Source organism: Juglans microcarpa x Juglans regia, chromosome 5D (assembly GCF_004785595.1).
Source record: "Juglans microcarpa x Juglans regia isolate MS1-56 chromosome 5D, Jm3101_v1.0, whole genome shotgun sequence".
In the NCBI taxonomy this organism is placed as follows: Eukaryota; Viridiplantae; Streptophyta; class Magnoliopsida; order Fagales; family Juglandaceae; genus Juglans; species Juglans microcarpa x Juglans regia.
Genome location: NC_054602.1, coordinates 30,673,260 through 30,694,403, shown reverse-complemented (window position 1 = coordinate 30,694,403; position 21,144 = coordinate 30,673,260). Strand labels below are relative to the sequence as shown.

Here is a 21,144-nt window from a genome sequence, read left to right as displayed (position 1 = left end):
GTACGGTTATATTTACATGAAAAATATATGCTACATTTTTTTATGGAATTAATCACATGATAGGATATGTGATGCTTATATTAGTACAGTACTGTTACTATATTATATTGTGGAGGATAACTACACCGAAAGATTTTGAGAATGTGTAGACCTGCACAATGAGAAATGTATGAGGATAACAGCTACACTGAAAGGCACTGGGAATGTGTAGACCCTAAATAGAGAAGTAAATGGGAACGATAATTACACCGATAGACATTGAGAAGGCGTAGATCGCAAATGGAGAGTAGTTTATAGGAATGATGGCTACCATTGGAATGGGTATTTTCTGATATGGAGAAATTTTTGAAAGTGCTTCTTTACATGATATAAGATTTTCAATTTACGTTCAATATTATGATTTCAGTTTTCTTTTTTTGTATTCAACATTTTTTTTTTTTAATTTAAGAAATGAGACTCACATGTTACACCTAACTTGTTTAATTGTATTTACTGAGCTGTAGACTTACCTTCCACTTGTAAAATTTTTTATTTTATATATATTAAAGAGGTGCATGCAATTGAGAAAGCTTAGAAGGCTCATGGGAGGTTTAGAAGGAGAGCTATACATTAGTGCCATCTATGGAATAGTCTAAGTTGTTGTTGTTGTTATTTATTTATTTGTTTTTTTTTTTTTAAATTTTTATTTTCTATTGAAATTTTATGAAAGAACCATTTGAGTTGGTTTGATGGTTTGAACTCAATTTATTATATCTGAAGGGTTTTGGCTATTATTTTTCTTTTTATTATTTTAGTCACAATTGTGATGTCAATAGATTCACCTTCAATATTTAGAAAAAATTGGGTTTGAGATTCTTGAGATTTGGGTTTCGGTTAATGGCTTCGAATGGATTAGATCTTGGCTAAAAAAATATGTCTTTCAGATGTTTTCGGTTTCTAGTTAACAGATGGTTTTGTTTGGATCTTTAACTCATTTCAACTCATAATTATAATTTTTTTAAATTTTAACATAAAATATAATAAATAATTTAATTTTTTTAAATTTTAAAATAATAATAATATTAAAAAAATAATATTTTAATAATATTTTATCAATTTAATTTAACTCAATTCAACTCAACCTAACATTCTAACGTAGCCTTAGGCTCCGCTTGATTCCCTCACTGCATTGAGCGCAATTCACTTTTAAACATCTTCTGCAATCCAAACACTAACGTAGACTGCATAGTAAATAAATTCAGTGGTCTATATTCTATATAGATGTAACCGGTCCAGAGCAATGGCAGCCTTTTTGTAGTGGCATCACCGCATCATTATGCCTGCAGACCGTAGGTTGAAAAAGAAAACTCATGTTTTATCCATTTTGCCCTTATCTAACTTTAGGTGGATGCACTATAAGAAAAACAGATTTTTGTAATTAATTTATTGTAATTAAAAGATAATTCGTAACTAATTTTAGTTACAAATAATCATTTCGCTGAAATTAACTTGTCACAAAAGTCCATTTTTCTTATAGTGATGGTTGTCGGTGCAGCTTAAAAGAAATAATTGTCCTTTTAAGGATTTGACATCTACAGTTCATTTTTAATATGTCGGATAAATAGTTGAATTTAACGAAGAAATTTATTTATTTTATAATTTTTTATAAATATATTTAAATTTATTTTAATATCTAAACATATTTAAATTTATTTTAAATAAATTTCATAAAATTTACTTAATTATCTCAACATTACGATTGATATAAAATTTAACTCAACTTAACATCATTAAGATTTTTGTAAGAGTGGATTTTCGGGTGACAGTTTAGGGCCGGTTTCAAGGCGAGCAGATTTCACCCATAAAAAACTTTAGTTTTTTTATTTTTTTATATGGAAAGAGAGAAAGTGAGAGAGCATTGGTGAGACGGTTATGAGAATAATATATATATAGAGAGAGAATGCAAGACTCAACCATATATATATATATATATATTTGAGAGCGGAGTTAATTGGTGGCGGCAATATCAAGGTGCGGTGGTGGGCGGCCCCATGTGTCGTAGGGGAGGGCCGTCTGGGTAGACGGTTTTGGGGAGACAGGTTGGGCATTTTGGTTTTGAAATGGGTTAATTTGAAATTTTAGAACTTGATATTTTGGAGCCGACTCTCTTTTCTCAAAATTTTCAAGTAACGTGGCAACGCAACGTAGATAGGAGGGTTACGTGATAATAGGTCGTATAAACTAAGCGTTGTGGGACTATATATATATATATATATTTCCGTTATCTTAAAAGTGGCTATAAATTACTGTTTACAGTGCTACACTAATAAACAGTGCAGAACGGTGTTACAGCAAACAGTACTACATAAATGAACAGTACAAAACAGTGCTACAGGATCAACCGCGTTGAACAGTGCTACAATGTGCTACAGTATAAACAGTCGCATAGTATGAACAGTGCTACGTGCATCGCATCCCTGCTTCTTTACAGCAAAATCACCGTACAAATCACAGCAAAATCACCAAATCACCACACAAATTATAAAATCACTACAAAAATCATCACACAAATCACAAAATCACCACACAAATCACCACATAAATCTCAAACCTTCATCTTTAATATACAGATTTGATCCAACAGTAGATGTTAAACTAACTTAAAATAGATAATTAAAATATAAATTCAACTTTAATTTATAAAATCAGACAAATCACCACATAAATCTCAACCATTCATCTTTAATCTATAAATTTAATCCAAGAGTAGAGATTAAACTAACTTAAAATAGATAATTAAAATATCAATTCAACTTTAATTTATAAAATACTAATCTTTTATCATTAAATAAATGATAAGATTTTTGTTAAATATTTTTAAGAGAATAAAATCATATATATAATTAGAATTTTTAATATAATTTAAATCTCATAATATTCTTAATTAACTAAAATCATTTAGATAAAATGATTTTCTATCATTATAATATTTTTGGAGTTTCTAAAATAGAAGAGACTTACTTTAATGATGAAAAAATATGAGAGCAATATAAAAATAAAAGATTATGTATTTTTTCAATGCTTTCTAAGTCATTGAGTATTGTAGTTGAATTCTACACAATTCATGTATTTTGCTAAGAAAACTATTGTTAAAATATCTAAAATTTTTTAATTTTCATACTACTCATATTACTGTAATGTTTTGTTATCATTATGATGCTTGTTAAAATTTATTTTCTTATTCCTGTGCATTAAATTATTAACTAATTAATTTTTTTAAAAAAAAAACATATTATTTTTACACATCATATTATTTTTTTAGACACATCATTTTCAATTAGATAAATAGGCAAACGTGCTTTGTACGTTATATAACTGGTAGTATATATATACACACGTATATATATTCTCTTTCATTTATACAAAAACTATAAAGATATCTCCACAATTCCGTATACTACTTTGTCCAAGACAGACAATTGATGAAACCAAGGACTTAAGGATTCTTAATTATTATATATATATATTTATATGTAAAGGATTCTTATTATATTATATATATGTCAATGAGTCTTTGTTTCGAGCTTCCCTTTGCTGTACTTTATATATTCCACCAATATTTGTCCATATTTAAACAATGAGAAATAAAACTTATCCAAATTCCTACATATAGTAGTAATCCAAAGTTTTGGTTATCTGACTCATGTAAATTAAGGAAGTCATGTTTGAGTGCTTGGTACGCATACAGATTGTCAATCAAATTAGGTGAAGATTTAATTTCCAAATCACAAAAATGAAGCCATCATAGTGATTAAACTATAATTAATGAGTCAAAGCACCATTTCCAAATCATATTTGCATCATGTTGCATGTAATCAACACGTTATTAGTTATAATCACCCTAATCAATAATTATATGCAAGACTTTTTTTATTCTCTCTATTTAATTAACCATGGACGTTTTGAACTTCTTATGTATATATGTTGTCATGCCGTGTATTGCAATTCGAAATAATCTGATCGGAAGAATATGCTCGTATGAGATTGTATTTGCCGAAAGAGATTGTATACATAATCTATTGTATATTCCTTTTATACACATGGAGTATACTCTTTTAAAGTGCTATTAATTGTTACATCATGTGTTGCTCTATGAATATTGGTGGTCTGTGGACCGTTAACAGTAGTAATTGTCTTATCTTTTGTCTAGGTATTCCTTTACCACCCAATTCTTTCATTTTGTGGATTGAGTTATTTTATTCTCAAGCAGCTAGTTATGTGTAGAGTACATCATTCAAATCACTTAAATATTTGTAAGATTCAAGTTTTAAAATTACTTTTTAAATCAAATTATGTCATGTAAATATTTGACTAGGTGTGCTAGCTCTACACACTGATGTAATTGCATGTGAAATGTTTCTAGGTGGGTACTCATGACGGCCTTTAGTCTTAGGAAAAATCTAATTGTAAGCGATTCTGCGCACTAATACGTGCACCCATTTAATATGATTGGTCAGAAAGTAAATTTTATTGAAAACAGTGCTAATTTGAATTTAGAATATGAATGCAACAATATTAGTACACAGATTAGTACGCAAACTTGCTTGCACATAGCAAAACTCTTATTCTTATTAGGCTTACACCACAGCACCGTGGTCGAAAAAGTGTGTTCCCTCATATGACACACATAGTAGGTCATCTGTTTTTGATAAAATACAAATAAAATCTAGGTCTTTGAAAGTGTTTCCCTTCATATTTGCTTAGTTATTATAGAATGTAACTTAAAAAAGTATGCACCATGTCTACAATACCAAAAGAAAGAAAAATAACAAGACTAGGGCAAGAAAATGCGATGCATATTTATACTTTAAAAAGAAAAAAAGAATTAGGCCAGTCCAATGTCCAAGAGGAACCCATTCCCAAATTTATTGAGAACCCTCACTTTTGGCAAATGAAAACCTTGATTATTATAAAAAGACACTTGGGTTTACAAATAAAAATAGAAAAACCACCCAAGTATCCAAAAAAATCAACCTGAGTAAGCAAAACACACCAAACGAATAAACAAAACAAACAAGTGACCCTAACAACTAGAATCCAAAAACAATGTAGCACCAAACAAATAAAAAGACGATGAACGCTGCATTCACAACTCATCAGAACTCCAGAACAAAAAAATTCATCAACATCTCAAATAAGGTAGACCCGATCTATCTATTCTCAAAATTCCTTTGAACAGGTGGGGTACTTTATTAAAATGTTGCCACACTCTTGAACAATTTCCAGCAGCCATACGAGCAAGAAAATCTGCCCCAGAGTTACCCTCTCAGAAAGTATGTTTAAATGTTACCTGCATTCCGACAATCATATCAACAATATCATCCCAATAATCTTCCAAATACAAAATACCACATCTCCCCTTCTCAAACCATTTTATTATGAGAAGCGAATCCATCTCCACTTCTACCATAAGGATTCCCAAATCTTTGCAATGCTTTAAACCATAATGAAGTGCCAAAAATTCAGCCGAGTTATTCGTCCCTTGTTCTAAATATTTCACAAAAGCCAACAATAAACTTTCGTCATCCCTCTCAACAATTCCACCAGCTCTCGAAACACCCGAATTTCCCAAGCAACTGCCATCAACATTTAATTTAACCCAGCCAGAAGCTGGTTTTTTTTTTAGCTAATCAAGCAACTTGCTTCCTTTTCAACAGCTTAAAAGGAATATCGAAAGCTTGCAATACACGTTCATCTCCCACCTTATAATTTTTTCCTGCACGAATTCGAAAATCCACCCAAGCAATGGCCATTTTAATAGACAACAATAAGGACTCAACATACTTTTTTATACCTTCCATACGTGCATTACATCGCCATACCCAAAGAGACAAACTTAAAATCACCGGAGTTACCCCAATAAGTTGACGAGCTTGAGATGTATTAGAGGCTATTCTCATCCCTAATTCCATTCTTTCTCTCCATGATCGACTTGAATCAAAAGGAATTCCAAGGTACATAGAGGCATCATACCATACTTCATTTGCTAAATGTCCATGTGCAAGGACATGATCCTAATCTTCTACACTGCCATCTACACAACAATCACACTTCGAGACAATTGGGATACCCAACTCTCGAACTTAGCTTTCCACACTAAGTCAATAATTCAAAGCTTTCCAGCAAGTAATAGAGTACTTTTTGGGTAAGGCTGAATTCCACAACCAATCATTCCAAACCATACGAGGTCATTTTATACGAAAACACTCCCAAGCTAACTTCAAACTAAAACCTCCATCTACATTTGGTTTCCATATCAGGGTATCTGCACCACTTTTATACTTGCCAAGACCTTCAATGATTTCTTCCAAATTACTGTCCCCCACCAAGTTTCTTAGAAGCCAAACGTCCCCGCCATTGTTTATCCTGCATTATTTTACTAACAATTTCAGACATCCATTACTAGGGAGCACCTCAGCCAATACACTAGACTTCAACCACTTATCTCTCCAGAAAGGGACATTTCCCTTTCTAAGACGCAAAATAGACTGATCTATATTAGCCACTGAAATATGCTGGTCTTTTAAATATTTTGCTTTGACAATAGAAGACCAAAGAAAATGCTGAGTTAAAAGCTTCCAACCAAACTTCATATATAAAGCTCATTGCACATCATCTAGCTATCGCAATCCAATACCCCATTCCTCTATTGGTTTACAAAACTTATGCCAAGCTATCCATTTACGTTTTGGATTGCCATTCATACATCCCCAAAAAAATAAAAAATAGCTAAAAGTCTTATTGAGATAACTAATAACTTTCTTGGGAGCTCGCATAACCGAAAATAAATGAATAGGAATACTAGCCAATACATGCCGTAATAACAAAAGTCTTGCACCATTAGATAACATTTTCGATTGCCACTCTTCCAGCCGAGATCTAATTTGATCCAATAATTCATCAAAATATGTAGTTTTCATGTAACCATATATCAAAGGAAATCCCAAATACTTTGCAGGAAAACAACCTTCCAAAAAATAAGTCAACCGTAACAAGCTTCTTCTTCTACTAAACGGCATGTTTTTAGAAAAGAAAATTGCAGACTTTTCTTTGCTAACTCTCTATCCAGACCAATCCTAAAAAATATTGAAGATATGCAAGATCCTTTTTATAGATGATCTTCCACCATTAGCAAAAACAATAATATTATCAGTATACAATAAGTGGGATATAAGAGGCACACCTCGAGGATGAGAGAAATAACCAATTTTGCCACTTTGAAAATTGTACTTCAGCAACCGAGATAGCATTTCCTCCACAAGAATAAATAAATAAGGCGACAAAGGGTCCCCTTGACGCAACCCACGACCACTCAGAAAAAATCCTTTTGTCGTTTCATTCATCACAATTGAGAACCAAGAATTTGATATGCATTGTCTGACCAGGTCGCAACTCTGCTTAGAAAATCCAAAGGATTTCATTACATGTATCTAGAAACTCGATCAATACAATCATATGCTTTTGTCATGTCTATTTTTAATAAAACATTTCCCCCATGACAAAACATTTCCCCCACGACTTGGTTGATTAATCATATGCACTATTTCTTAAGCCAAAGCAATATTCTAAAAAATGCTTCTCCTCGGAAAAAACGCACATTGTTCTGGGGATATAATTTTCTCCAAACTTAGTGACATCCTTTTAACAAGAATCTTAGAGAAAATTTTATATATCACATAACAAAAACTAATTGGATGGAATTTGTCAAAGCTAGATGGCTGAGACACTTTTGGAATCAAAACTATGCATGAGGTCGAATAAAACCTAGGTATACGAGTACCTTGAAATAAATCTTTGATAGCCTGCACAACATCTGCTTCAACTATATCCCAACAAGATTGATAGAATCCGGATCCAAACCCATCCGGCCCTGGGCTACTATTTAAAAGAATTGCAAACAGTGATTCCTTAATTTCTTGGATTGAAGGGAGCTGAATAATAGCTCTGTTTTCCTGCTCCACCTCATCACCTTCAACATATAGAGAAAGATCAGGAAGATCTCTAGGAGGCCTGGTAGTAAGAAAAGATCGAAAATAATCAACAGCACCTTCATGTATGGTTTCGGGAATGGCTAAAACCGTACCATCCGCCATCTTCATCTCCTTAACCATAGGCTTAGACAGAGAAGCAAAAGTCTCAAAAAACAGACTAGAAGCCTTTCCTTTCTCTAGCCAATTCAGCTTAACATGTTGTGAGAGGCGAGTATTTTCTCTTTGCTGCCACAAATCTAATTCCTTTTTTGCAAGAAACAAATCAGATTCCAAAGAATCTGGAAAACCTCATTGAAGTTGTAACTCAATAGCTTCAATTTTGTTTTCCAGCCTTTGGATATTCACATCCGTGCACCCAAAAACTCGAAAATTCCATTCTTTAAGCTCCAATTTCAATCTCTTTAATTTAGCCGCCAGACCAAACAGCCCCACCTCACAACTGATTCCTGCCAAGACTCCTTAACCACATCTAGGAAACCATCATGAGACACCCGCATTTGTTGAAACTTAAAAGAAGAGGGCCCATATCGAAAATTATTCGAATTCAATGAAACAAGTAAAGGAGCATGATCCGAGGTTGTTCTTGGCAATAACCTATAAAATGCATTAGGCAGCATTGAAACGGCTTCTAAATTCCACAAACCACGATCAATACACGACCACCTTCCCGCCATTCCATTTTGTCCATTACACCATGAAAATTTACTCCCTAATGCCTTCATTTCACACAAACCACAAGACTCAATGAATGAATTAAATTCCTCCATAGCCTGTCACAAGTGAGGCCTACCACCACATCTTTCACCATCTTCACGTATAGTATTAAAATCGCCAATACAAACCCAAGGCTTGTTTTGTGGCATATCATTAATCAACGAACTCCACAATCTTCTTCTCTCAATGTGACTGCACTTCGCATAAGCCACAGAAATAAACCAACGCCTACCTCCAAAATTCGGAGAAATCGTGATATGTCACACTAGAATTCAGAATTGCCAACTGAAGACCATTTCTCCATAATAGCAAGAGTTTACCCCCAAAACTTTGATTCGAATAACAACCTTCAAAATTCAACTGACTTTTCAAAACTTCCAATCTAGATTCCTTAACAAATAGCTCTGCTAACATAATATAATCAATCTTAAATTGTTTAATTAACTTCTTCAACCTTCTTCTAGAAGAACGAAGGCCACGGATATTCCAGAATAGTGGACAACACATCAATAATTAAACCGTACGGTTTTGCTAGGAACCGGAGAAGAACTATGAGTAACAATTACACACTTACCATCTTTAGTTTTCACTGGAGAATCACAATCAGAAGCACACACCTTCTTTTTGCAAAGATGATCACTGTGTATGCCATCAAGAGCTGAAACATAACTCTCTTGAATCGCAGGATCTTCATCCTGTATCTGCACTTTTGTTTCAACACTACCCAAATCCACCACAACTTCATTCATATCCTCTAACTGAACATTAATCTCTTGCCCAGGATCAACATTAACAGGAACTAAAACAAGAGATTGTTCCCCAACCAGATTTAAACATTTCTTTTTGTTTCACAAATTTCCCCTTCCTCAATCAATGGCCTCTCTATATCTTCAACTTCCTTCAAACATATATCCTTTGGAGCATCAATCTCTTTCGTGTTACTAGGACCCGCCTTATCCACATTCTTCTGTTCTGAATCAATATACATTTTCGGAGCCTTCTCAATCTCAATCTGAGGTATGACATGATCAATCACAACAGTATTTTTTTCCTTCCAAACTTTCATTTTTTTCTCCCCTTCAATCTTCTTTTTTTCCACCTCCTTTTTCTCTAAAATCTTCCATCTACAGGTTTTCAAATTATGTCCTTGAACATTATAATTGGAACAAAAAGCAGGCAATGTTTCATACTGAACCTCCACATAAATGCTCGACACCTGGTGGGGATTACCAATCCATATCCCACGAGCAGGTTTACGCACAACATCAACCAACAAACAGACCCTCGCCCCATCTATTCTTGTAAAGCATCTGGTCGCATTGTCCCGGTGTAAGAAAATTCCAATCGGAGCAGTGATATTTGTGAGAAACGATTCCTGATATAAATGTGGGGGTAAACCAGGACGAACAATCCAAATTGGTACCAACGAAGGCTCTTTGTCTTCATTAAAATCCGGTGACCATTGGAAACAATCATAAGGAACTCCATCTACATCAGTGGCTTCTCTCGATAGTGCCTTCAAAAACTTAGGTTCATTCGAGAACCTCAAAAAAATATTACGCGGCCTTCGCATCGTTGAAACAACTGGCTGCTTCTCCAATCCCTATCGATTTCTGATAAATAAACGAATAGCATCCAAAGATGGGGGTTGTCGGATGAATTTCATCACCATTGAAAATTTGAGAGGCATTGCAGATCTATCAATTTCTTCCTTAGTGAACAAAATACATAACTCGCCATCGATGACTTTAGGAGGATGCAGGGGAACCTCCACCAGAGGGATCGGTTGAGGCGATTGTGCAACCAAATCAGCAAAAGTCCTCTGTCTATTCACCGACGTCGAAGAGCCAGAAGGGCCCCAACAACAGCCATAGCTTCTCCACAAACTCAGCAAACCAAAACCCTAGTAGAGCCTAAGACTTAAGATTCAGTTGCAATGCATATTTATACTTAATATTATATCTCTAATTTGATATTCTTAGCATTATATATAATAATCAATTGACATTCGACCTTGTTCTTGTGCAAATACCAGATCACAATATATGAATATATCCAAGAAACCAACGTCTATTTACATGAATACTTAATTATAATCTCCCTATGTTCATTATATTCTAAACCAATGTACCTATTATATATTAATTAAATCATGATTTAGAAACTCTCTTCTTACTTACGTACTTAACTAAAATATTTATACTGCACACAAGAGAATATATATATATATATATATATATATATATATATATATATATTAAGAATTGAATCCCACCCACTTTTATTGATAGGAATTAAATGATCGATTCATGAGAAGTACTAGATCGATCATCGCTAGGAATGACCATCTTTTATATTTTGCAGCCTAATTTACATGACCTTTTTAGAGTCGAGATAACAATGAAAAAGAAACGTGATAATCCCCACTATTTATGGCCAATTGCATCCCTCTGATGATATTTCTGACCACTGGATCGATGGATAAGGTTAAAAAAAAAAATAGTAAGTTATTAGCAAGAGAGTTGTGTGCATATCAAAATCTTTTTTCTTTTCATGTCTTAGACTGTGTGCGCATGCTGCATGTAACACTGCATTAAGATTAGAAGTTGGATGGTCGATCTAATTTTAGAAAGAGATAAATACATCAATGAGTCATATAACAATATATTTAATGTTTTCAAATAGTCATGTGAATCCCGAATATATAAGTATTTAATGTCGTATATATATCTTTCTGTGCATATATAGCGCACCGTCCAACTGGATCAAGAAATTAGAAAATCTCAAAAGATGGCGCATTTGATGTTGTTCATATATATAAATTGAAAATGAAAGCACGAGAAAGCTAGCGTTTTTATCTAGAAATTAAGTAACTAGACATTTACACACGGACATCTTGCAGTACGTAACAATATAGCTAGCTATCTCCCTCATCCCTGCAGTGTATTAGTCATGCATGGCATGATCGTCAGAAAGCAAGCGCCGTACGTTGACAAACACGAGGCTGGCAAAAAGGGGGGAAATAACAACACTGATAGAGACCGTCTTCATATGCATCCTGCAGTGTTGTTTCCGTGGGCAAAATTAAAATGCCACTAAAGATTAATTCCCACGCAACATGAATGCATGCATGCATGGCTAGCTAGCTGGCTGCAGATGCAAGTCTGAATGGATCAGGAGCCTTGAGTTTTCGTGGCCGACCATGATTCCTATTATTGTAAATATTGGATCATTGAATAGAGTCACATATTGAGACAAAAATCTGCATCATGCCAATCATCTTTAACCAACGATCTATTAATTTGGTATATTTGTGACATTTTTTATGGCAGAATAAATATCATGTGTGCATGGTGGGTCATGTCGCTTGATAGCTAGCCATGCCAGGCTATCAGACATTCAGCTCAAGACAAAACTCCAAGTATTCTGCATACATGCATACATATATATATATATATATATATATATATATAGAGAGAGAGAGAGAGAGAGAGAGAGAGAGAGAGAGAGAGAGAGAGAGAGAACAAGAATGAGAATAAGATCAATAACGTCTTAGCCTCTCCTATTGTCAAGTACTCACAGTGGACAAATGAAAGTCATCGATTATCCTCTACAATGACATTGTTATAAATTCTTAAAGCAAAATAACTTAAGAATATTGGAAAATTTTCTAATTTAATTTATTAGCAAAATGAGAGAAATTTATTCCACCTAATTGTCACTTTAATTATAATTGCATACGCATAAGATTATATATAGTGTTATATTTGTGTACAAACTCGATCCCTCCAGCTAGCTAGCTATATATGCAAGGTACCTGTCACCACAGTAGTTTATCCGAACTGTGATACACTTTGAAGATTTTCTATACGATGGCTAGCTAGCTCTTTAAAATTCAAAATTATATCAGTCAGATCCAAATTTCGGGTTCATGTGAAGTGCGATTGTTAACTTTATTTAGACAGTACCCTTTTGCAAGGGTCATGTGATTGTTCAATAAAGAAGATCAAAGCTTTTATATATATATATATATATATATATATATATATATATAGGAAAATGCTAAATAGACCGTTGATTTTGTCACCTCAATTTGACCACTTGTGTGTTTTATTTTTTATTTTATTTTTTTATTAATGGTTAAGAGCACTCTCATTAGATTAGCTAAAAGTTAAATCCATTGAAGATTTAGCTATTAAACCATAAAATGTGATCACATTAGAATAACTACAGTCACTTCTAAAATTATTTCTAAATTTGAAAGTAACTATTTATTCATCAAATACATTTTATATTAATTATTTCTCTCTCCCTTTTATATCAATTACTTCTCTCTCCCTTTTAAATGACAATTGAAAAAATATAATTAAAATATGATTACTAATTAATATATAATATTATGAAAAGTAAAATATGATAAAATAAAATAAATTCATAATTAAAAAAATTAAAATATTTTTGAAATTATTATTTACTCATTACTATTATATAATGAATAAATGAATAATCTAATGTGGAGATTTGATGTGAATAGCTAAAGCCAAATTCATCTTATATTATTTTATTGTCATATAATGAAAAAATAACTATTCCAATGTGGAGACTTATGTGAATGGAATAGCTAAAAACTAAATTTATCTTAAATTCATAAAAAAAATATACTTTAACTTTAGCTAATCCAATAAGAGTGCTATAAGAAAGTGACTACAAATGAATGTGTGTATTTTTTTAAGTGTTTAAAATATTTGAAAGAAAAAGGAAAAAAAAATAAAAATGCACTAGTGACACGACTAGCGGTAAATGCTTGGCGACCCCTAGCATTGTCCTGCATAATATATATATATATATATATATATATATATTAGAATTAGACATTCTAATTCTGGCCATGGTGGTGGTTAAAAACCTAAACTGTACATTGGTCATCCTTTGGGGGAAAAAGGTACAAAATGAATAGTTCTAGATAAAAGTTTTCCTTACCATTTCAATAATCCAATATTGCATCATAAGTCAAAGTCAAGCCCAAAATATCAATGTTAATATTATCATTATTTGCTACACCTCATCATTTCTGAATCTTCAAGGTTTAAAAACGTATGCTATATATGTATTCAGCATAAGATATGAAAATTGAGATTAAAAGAAAACTTTTTGGTGGAATAGTCACGTTGTGTATAATATCTTCACTCTCAATAGTTACATACAAGTCTATATAACATAGAAAAGCGGGATGCCCATGACGTGTATGTGTGGGATGAACCAAAATCTATATATTAATCAGACATGACTGATTATGTCCATCCATCTTGTATATAAATTTTATACAGACAACCTTAAATATTATAAAATTCACATAACGTGTCTATATCTTTCCATAATTGTAATATTTAATTATTTAAATTTTGATAAGAAAAAATGATCTCTAATATTAAATATATAAGAAATATTTTATTTTAATCATTATATTCTTAAGATAAAGTAAATTAACTTGTGAAATGATACACATTTTATAATCACCCTTCAGCATCCCTTGTAGATTATATTATATATAGCCTTTCCGAGCAGCTTCTCAACACGTGTCACATAGATGTGCTTGTACGGCTTTGAGGTGTGCGCCGCTTCGGTTGACCAGCTCGGTTTTTTTTCACCCTCAATTAGCAGCCTCGACAACGTGGACGTCGACGAGCCGGTGGAAGTCAAAACGTCCACATGCACCGAAATGACCGATATGGCCTCCGATCCCACTGTATCGAGGCAAATTAAAAATGTGCTCTTTCTCGCCAGTACGTAGTTATTTGTTTATTGGGTATATATGGATATGTCATTTTGAAACTCACAAGAGAGTAAGGAAAATGTAATCATAATTTTATAAGGAGACGTCTTTGAACATTGAAGCAAAGACAACCTTAATGTCGATTACTTCTATGAAAGGAACTTTACCGTTGAATTAATGCATTCTTTTTATTTTATCGAAAAGTTATAATTTATTGATGAGATGACATAAAGGAATATGCAATGATGATAAACAATATTACAATGTATATAATAACGAGATGAAGGTAAGATAATAGTGTGATTGGTAACACTCCTTATTTGTATATACATATAACTGTCCGAGACTTTCCTAAAGAAGTCAACTAGCATTATCTATTATCTTATAATAAGTGTTATCTAACTGTGAATATTAACTTTTGTTATTTTTTCGTTAACTTTTCTTTTTTTTTGTTAAATCCTATTTTACCAAAAGGCGATTAAAACTCTTGACCATTTGACTTGTAGCTCTTTTGTAGAATTTAATGAAAGATCTTATTTTACCAAAAAGTTCTTAAGACTCTTGACCATTTGACGTGTAGCTCATTTGTAAAATTTAATGAATGATTATGTTTTACCAAAATGTTCTTAATAGCTTCGTGGTTAGATATTTTGCTGAAGTTTAATTTTTTTTTAATCTTGATCTATTGTCTTTCTTTAACCTTATATTTTATTTTTCCAAACAAATAAGTTATTGACTTTTTTATTTTTTTTATTTAAATTATTATGTCAGGTGCATCCCGGGACTAACGCATCCGGAGCAGTTCCCACGCGTGTGTGTATAAATATATATATATATATATAATTATCTTGGTACATGGTCATCTTGGATTTACATGACATGATTTGCTTTGGGAAACCGATATTTGCTCCTGATTAGGAAGTTCATTTTACAAAATGATTATAAATCGAGTTCAAAACTAATCTGATTATTGGTGGCACGTCACTATTATAATAAATATACTTTGAATTTGTGTTTTGTCCGTAACATATATATGATGATCAGTATGTAAAATTCACGCAATTAAATTTCAAATATCACTGCCATATATAACATACCTGGTTAGGAAAACCTTATTAATGCATGAGATTAGTGATGATCACCGTGGGCAGGGGAAATTTACACACGGCATGCCATCTTGCATCTATATATATATATAAATTTCAAAATGTTTTATCCAGCTAGCTAGCTGTTCCGGGCCTTTTTTCGTTGGAAAAATACCCACCGTCCAAAATCCAAAGAATCCTGTCCGTACTCTTTCAATTAAATGAAGCAAAAGTCAAAAGCAAATTATCAACCCCGCCCCATGAGAACTCAGCGGTATGGCCATTTAGGAGACTGGCTTTGACCATCATCACCTCCGGACTCATCTTCTATAAATTAAGCTAATACCCACTGTACTACTCTGATCTGTAGATTGCTTAGCTTAGCTCCTCTCTCACCTTCTTTCTGCGCTGAACTCCGATCCATTGATGAAACAGAGAAGAGAAAGTGATAGCTAGCAATCTAACTTTATATATATTGGGTAAAGAAAGAAATTAAGATGGTGGTCAATATAACTTCCATTAAAACCTCATCAAATGGAGCCTGGCAAGGGATAATCCCCTCGACTATGCCTTCCCTCTTCTCATTGTTCAAACCACTTTAATTCTCGTCGTTAGCCGCTTCCTCGCCTTTCTCCTCAAACCCCTCCGCCAACCCAAAGTCATTGCCGAGATTGTCGTACGTCTCTCTCTCTCTCTCTCTCTCTCTCTGCTATATATCTGATCTCTGATGCACACACAACACGCATACGTGCAAACGCACATGCATATCTGTATGCAGTATGAATTTCTTCTTCATTATCTGAATTATTCGTGTTTCAGGGTGGAATTCTGCTTGGACCGTCCGTTTTGGGAAAAAACAAGCACTACTTGCACCGAATATTTCCCTCGTGGAGCACCCCGATATTGGAATCTGTGGCAAGTATCGGTCTCCTTTTCTTTCTGTTTCTTGTGGGTCTTGAACTCGATCTGAGCTCGATTCGTCGGAGTGGCCGAAAAGCCTTTGGCATAGCAGCCGCCGGAATTTCTCTCCCTTTCGTTTGCGGCATCGGCGTTGCCATTGTCCTGCGAAAAACTGTCGACGGAGCGGATAAAGTCGGTTTCGGCCAGTTCCTCGTCTTCATGGGAGTGGCGCTCTCCATCACTGCCTTCCCCGTACTCGCGCGCATTTTAGCAGAACTCAAGCTATTAACCACCGAGCTGGGCGAGACCGCCATGGCCGCGGCTGCGTTCAACGACGTGGCTGCGTGGATCCTGCTGGCGCTAGCCGTGGCACTCGCCGGTGACGGTGACGGTGGGGCCACAAGAGCCCCTTGATATCAATCTGGGTTCTCCTCTCAGGTGCCGCATTCGTTACTTTCATGCTGGTCGTCATCGCACCCGCGATGAAATGGGTCGCCCGCCGGTGCTCGCCGCAGAATGACGTCGTTGACGAAGCCTACATCTGTTTGACTTTGGCAGGAGTACTAGTTTCCGGATTTATGACCGACCTGATCGGCATCCATTCTATTTTCGGAGCATTCGTGTTCGGTCTAACAATCCCAAAAGGGGGACAATTCGCAGACAGATTGATAGAAAGGATCGAGGACTTCGTTACGGGTCTGCTTCTTCCTCTATACTTCGCTTCAAGCGGGTTGAAGACGGACGTGGCCAAAATACGCGGGGGAAAGGCATGGGGTCTGCTGGCGCTGGTGATATCCACAGCCTGTGCCGGAAAAATCCTGGGAACTTTCGTGGTGGCGTTGATGTTTATGATCCCAGTGAGGGAATCTCTCACGCTGGGTGTGCTTATGAATACCAAAGGCTTGGTGGAGCTCATTGTTCTCAACATCGGCAAGGAGAAGAAGGTTAGTTTGTTCTTTCACGCATATTAATTACTTTATTAATTATTCTGAATTTTTATCTTCCATTAATTGATGGGTAATTATTTTTTAAAAGATATTCTATTTAAATGATTGAGTAAGAAAATTATTTAAAAAATTTTATACCCTAGTTTGTCTTTACAATTATTATCATCTTATCGCGTTTAATTATTATAATTTTTTTAAATTCTTATATAAAATAAAATAAATAATTTAATTTTTTTAAATTTTAAAATAAAAATAATATTAAAAATAATATTCTAATAATATTTTATTTAATTTTTAATTTTTTTTTTTAACTCAACTCATCTGTTCTCTCGTCTCCAAAACCAACAGGCCTCAGTGATGAGATGAATAAATAATTAGATCATTAATAATATTGGGCTGATATTAGGTAGCAGTTAGTTGGCAAGAACGTAGTACAGGCGATAGAGCTAGAAGTCATGGCCCGGGCTGCTATTTTCAACGGTAGTAGGGGAAAAGAAGTTTGTGCTAGGAAAAATCAAATATCTTGTCCGATCTCATGAAAAATGAATGATATCTAGCTACCCAAATTTTCAAAAAACAAGAGGCCGGCAGGTACTCAATATCAATAAGATTGCAGGCAGTTTTTGACTGATGATAATTAATCTGCAGTCTGATTTTCTTGAGTCATGAATTTTTAGGTCATCCTGTAAGACTTGGGGGGTGGGACCGTGGGAAATTGCAATTAAAGAGCTTAATATATTATATATGCATACCGCGTACCGCGTACGCGTACGTAGCTTATTTGATCGATCTATCTGAAATTTCCCCGTCCTTGCCTCATTTTTCTCAATTTAATTTTCTGGTCAACAAATAGGAAACAGGTCCATTGTGTCAACTAATCCAAAGAATCCTTTGATAATTCATGATCATCAACCTCGTTTATGTCATGATCTCTCGTTTTAAAGTAATATATATCCAATTACTAGCTTGTCTAACACTCAATTCTACTAGAATTTCAACAACTATCAACTTAAAAGTCATTTTCAATTTTTACAATAAAAATAATTTTACAATATGATATATCACGTTGAATTTATTTTTGTAAAATTCTTTTGTTCTCCTTAATTAACCAAATCGGATTCATCTCACAGTTCACCAAATCCAACTTCCAAGATCTAGCTCATGATCATCAGAAATTCTTAATGTGGAATAACATGCAAGTTGTGTATTATTTGAACAGGTGCTCAATGACGAGATGTTTGCTATTCTAGTCCTCATGGCACTCTTTACCACCTTCATCACAACCCCAACAGTCATGGCCATCTACAAACCAGCACGTGGCAATTCCGCCCACACGCACCGCAAATTGCGTTTGACCACCAGTACCCAAGACATCACGGATGAGCTTCGTGTTCTTGCTTGTGTTCACGGCCCAGGAAACGTACCTTCACTCATCAGCCTCATTGAGTCGACTCGCAGCACTAAGAAGTCCTTAATAAAACTTTTCGTCGTGCATCTTGTCGAGCTCTCTGAACGATCTTCCTCCATTGTCATGGTCCAACGTGTCCGAAGGAATGGTTTTCCCTTCTTTAACCGGATCCGTCGAGGCGAGTGGCATGACCGAATGGCCGGGGCATTCCAAGCCTACAGTCAACTTGGCCGAGTCAGGGTCCGACCGACAACAGCAATCTCGGCGTTATCTACTATGCATGAGGATATTTGCCATGTTGCAGAGGATAAGAGGGTGACCTTGATCATCCTGCCCTTTCACAAAATATGGAGAGGGGAAGGCGATGAGACGGTGGAGAATGTGGGCCATGGCTGGAGAGGAGTAAATCAGAGGGTGCTAAAGAATGCACCGTGCTCGGTGGCTGTGTTTGTGGACCGCGGACTCGGTAATGGCGCCCAAACTCCAGTGCCGACGACGACCACCGCAGCCCAACGGGTTTGCGTAATCTTCTTTGGTGGACCAGACGATCGTGAAGCCTTGGCACTGGGTGGTAGGATGGCGGAGCATCCCGCAATTAAAGTTACGGTTATAAGGTTCGTAGAGAAGGAAGGGAAGGAGAGTAGGGACATGATGCTGCGGCTCTCATCAACGACCAAGTATAGTGAACATAATTATAGCTTCTCCACCGCTAAAATGAACCGTGAGAAAGAAAGGGTACGTAACCTCTTCTACTCTCTCTTCCTAGTTTCTTGTCATGTTTATTTTATACAAAATCAATTTAATTATTTTTTTAAGCAATTGTTCATGTCTTGTTAATAGCTAATTCATCGCAGCAGCTTACCTTTCATTCAACATTTTATCATACTCGTACAAGTAATTTTATGTATTTGTTGCATAAATAATAACTACTTAAAATATAACTCAATGACAAACGGGATACAAAAAAAAAAACATATCTCTTAATCATATATACATATATATTGACATTAGACTATAATCATTTTCTGTATAAAACAGGAGCTAGATGAAAATACAGTTGCTGAGTTTCGAAGCAAGTGGGATGGGATAGTGGAGTTTTCGGACAAGGTGGCTAGCAATATTGTTGAGGGGGTTTTGACAATCGGGCGAAGTAGGGAGTACGAGCTGATAGTCATAGGCAAAGGGCGTTTCCCATCAACAATGGTAGCAGGATTGGCAGGGCGCCAAGCGGAGCATGCAGAGTTGGGGCCTATTGGAGACATATTAACGTCGTCAGGGAGTGGCATCGTGTCTTCAGTGCTGGTCATTCAACAACATGATCTTGCCCATGCAGAGGAGGCTCCTGTGTCAAATATTGTAACGCACGCGAACAACACAACTAATCATCTCGGCCATGATCAGCCGTCGAGTAGTGTTAGAGAAATTACCAAGGATTTCGTGTGATCAAAACACATGCAATTTGGCCGTACGTAACAATAAAACATGTACGTCGCTGCAACCAACGAGCTTCGCTTTTAACGATTTGGGGCTAGCTAGTCATGATGTAAAACTATATTAGATGTGTGATCTCTTGAGTATCAATCGTCGATCTTAGGAGGAGGGCTTTCGATTGGTCTAGATCAGCCTGTTTATAAGGATAAAGATCATTCTGTTAAGGATAAAGCTCAAGCAGGATAAAGTTCAAGCTGTTCAACCCTCTCCAGTCTTCTAGTTCATCACGCATGGTTCTATTTGATTTCTATAACAGCTCTTATCTAGATGTTGGTTAGAAATCTGTAGCTAGCTTTTCTCTTATAGTTTATCTCTTGTAACAAACATGTAAATCCTCTCATACGTTTGTAACAATTTTGTGTATAAATATGATAATGCATACACACGTGTTTCTGGTGTGAAAAACCAGAACAGTTTCCCATTCTTTCTAGTACTAAAGACCTCTCAACCTCACGCTTCATTCGTTCCTATGGCTGCTTTAGGTTCCTCATCTTCCTCTTCTGCTGCCTTTCATCACCTAGCACAAGTTATTCCCATCAAGCTCGATGGTACTTTCTTAACTGGAGTGCTCAATTGCTTCCTCTTAAGCTATGCTTTGATGGGAATCGTTGATGGTTCCGATCCCTGTCCACCTTAATTTTCCAGCAATGATCAAAAGGCCCAGGGTGTGATCAAAAGGCCCAGGGTGTTCTTAATCGTGCTTATATGGTTTGGCAGTCTAAGGACCATATGGTGCTTGGCTAGAACGTCTCCTCTTTATCTCCTTTGGTGATCTCCACCATTTATGGTCTTGAGA

General features: G+C 35.1%; 1 protein-coding gene across 1 annotated transcript; it reads left to right on the top strand.

The window, feature by feature from the left end:
• Positions 1-15,955: 15,955 nt before the first annotated feature.
• LOC121266053 (cation/H(+) antiporter 20-like) lies at positions 15,956-20,776 on the top strand. Its single transcript, XM_041169752.1, is given in 6 exon segments — positions 15,956-16,148; positions 16,151-16,278; positions 16,422-16,899; positions 16,902-17,446; positions 18,669-19,592; positions 19,896-20,776. Coding segments are annotated over 6 exon segments (2,529 nt in total). The 5' UTR covers positions 15,956-16,099; the 3' UTR covers positions 20,301-20,776.
• The last annotated feature ends 368 nt before the right edge of the window (positions 20,777-21,144 follow it).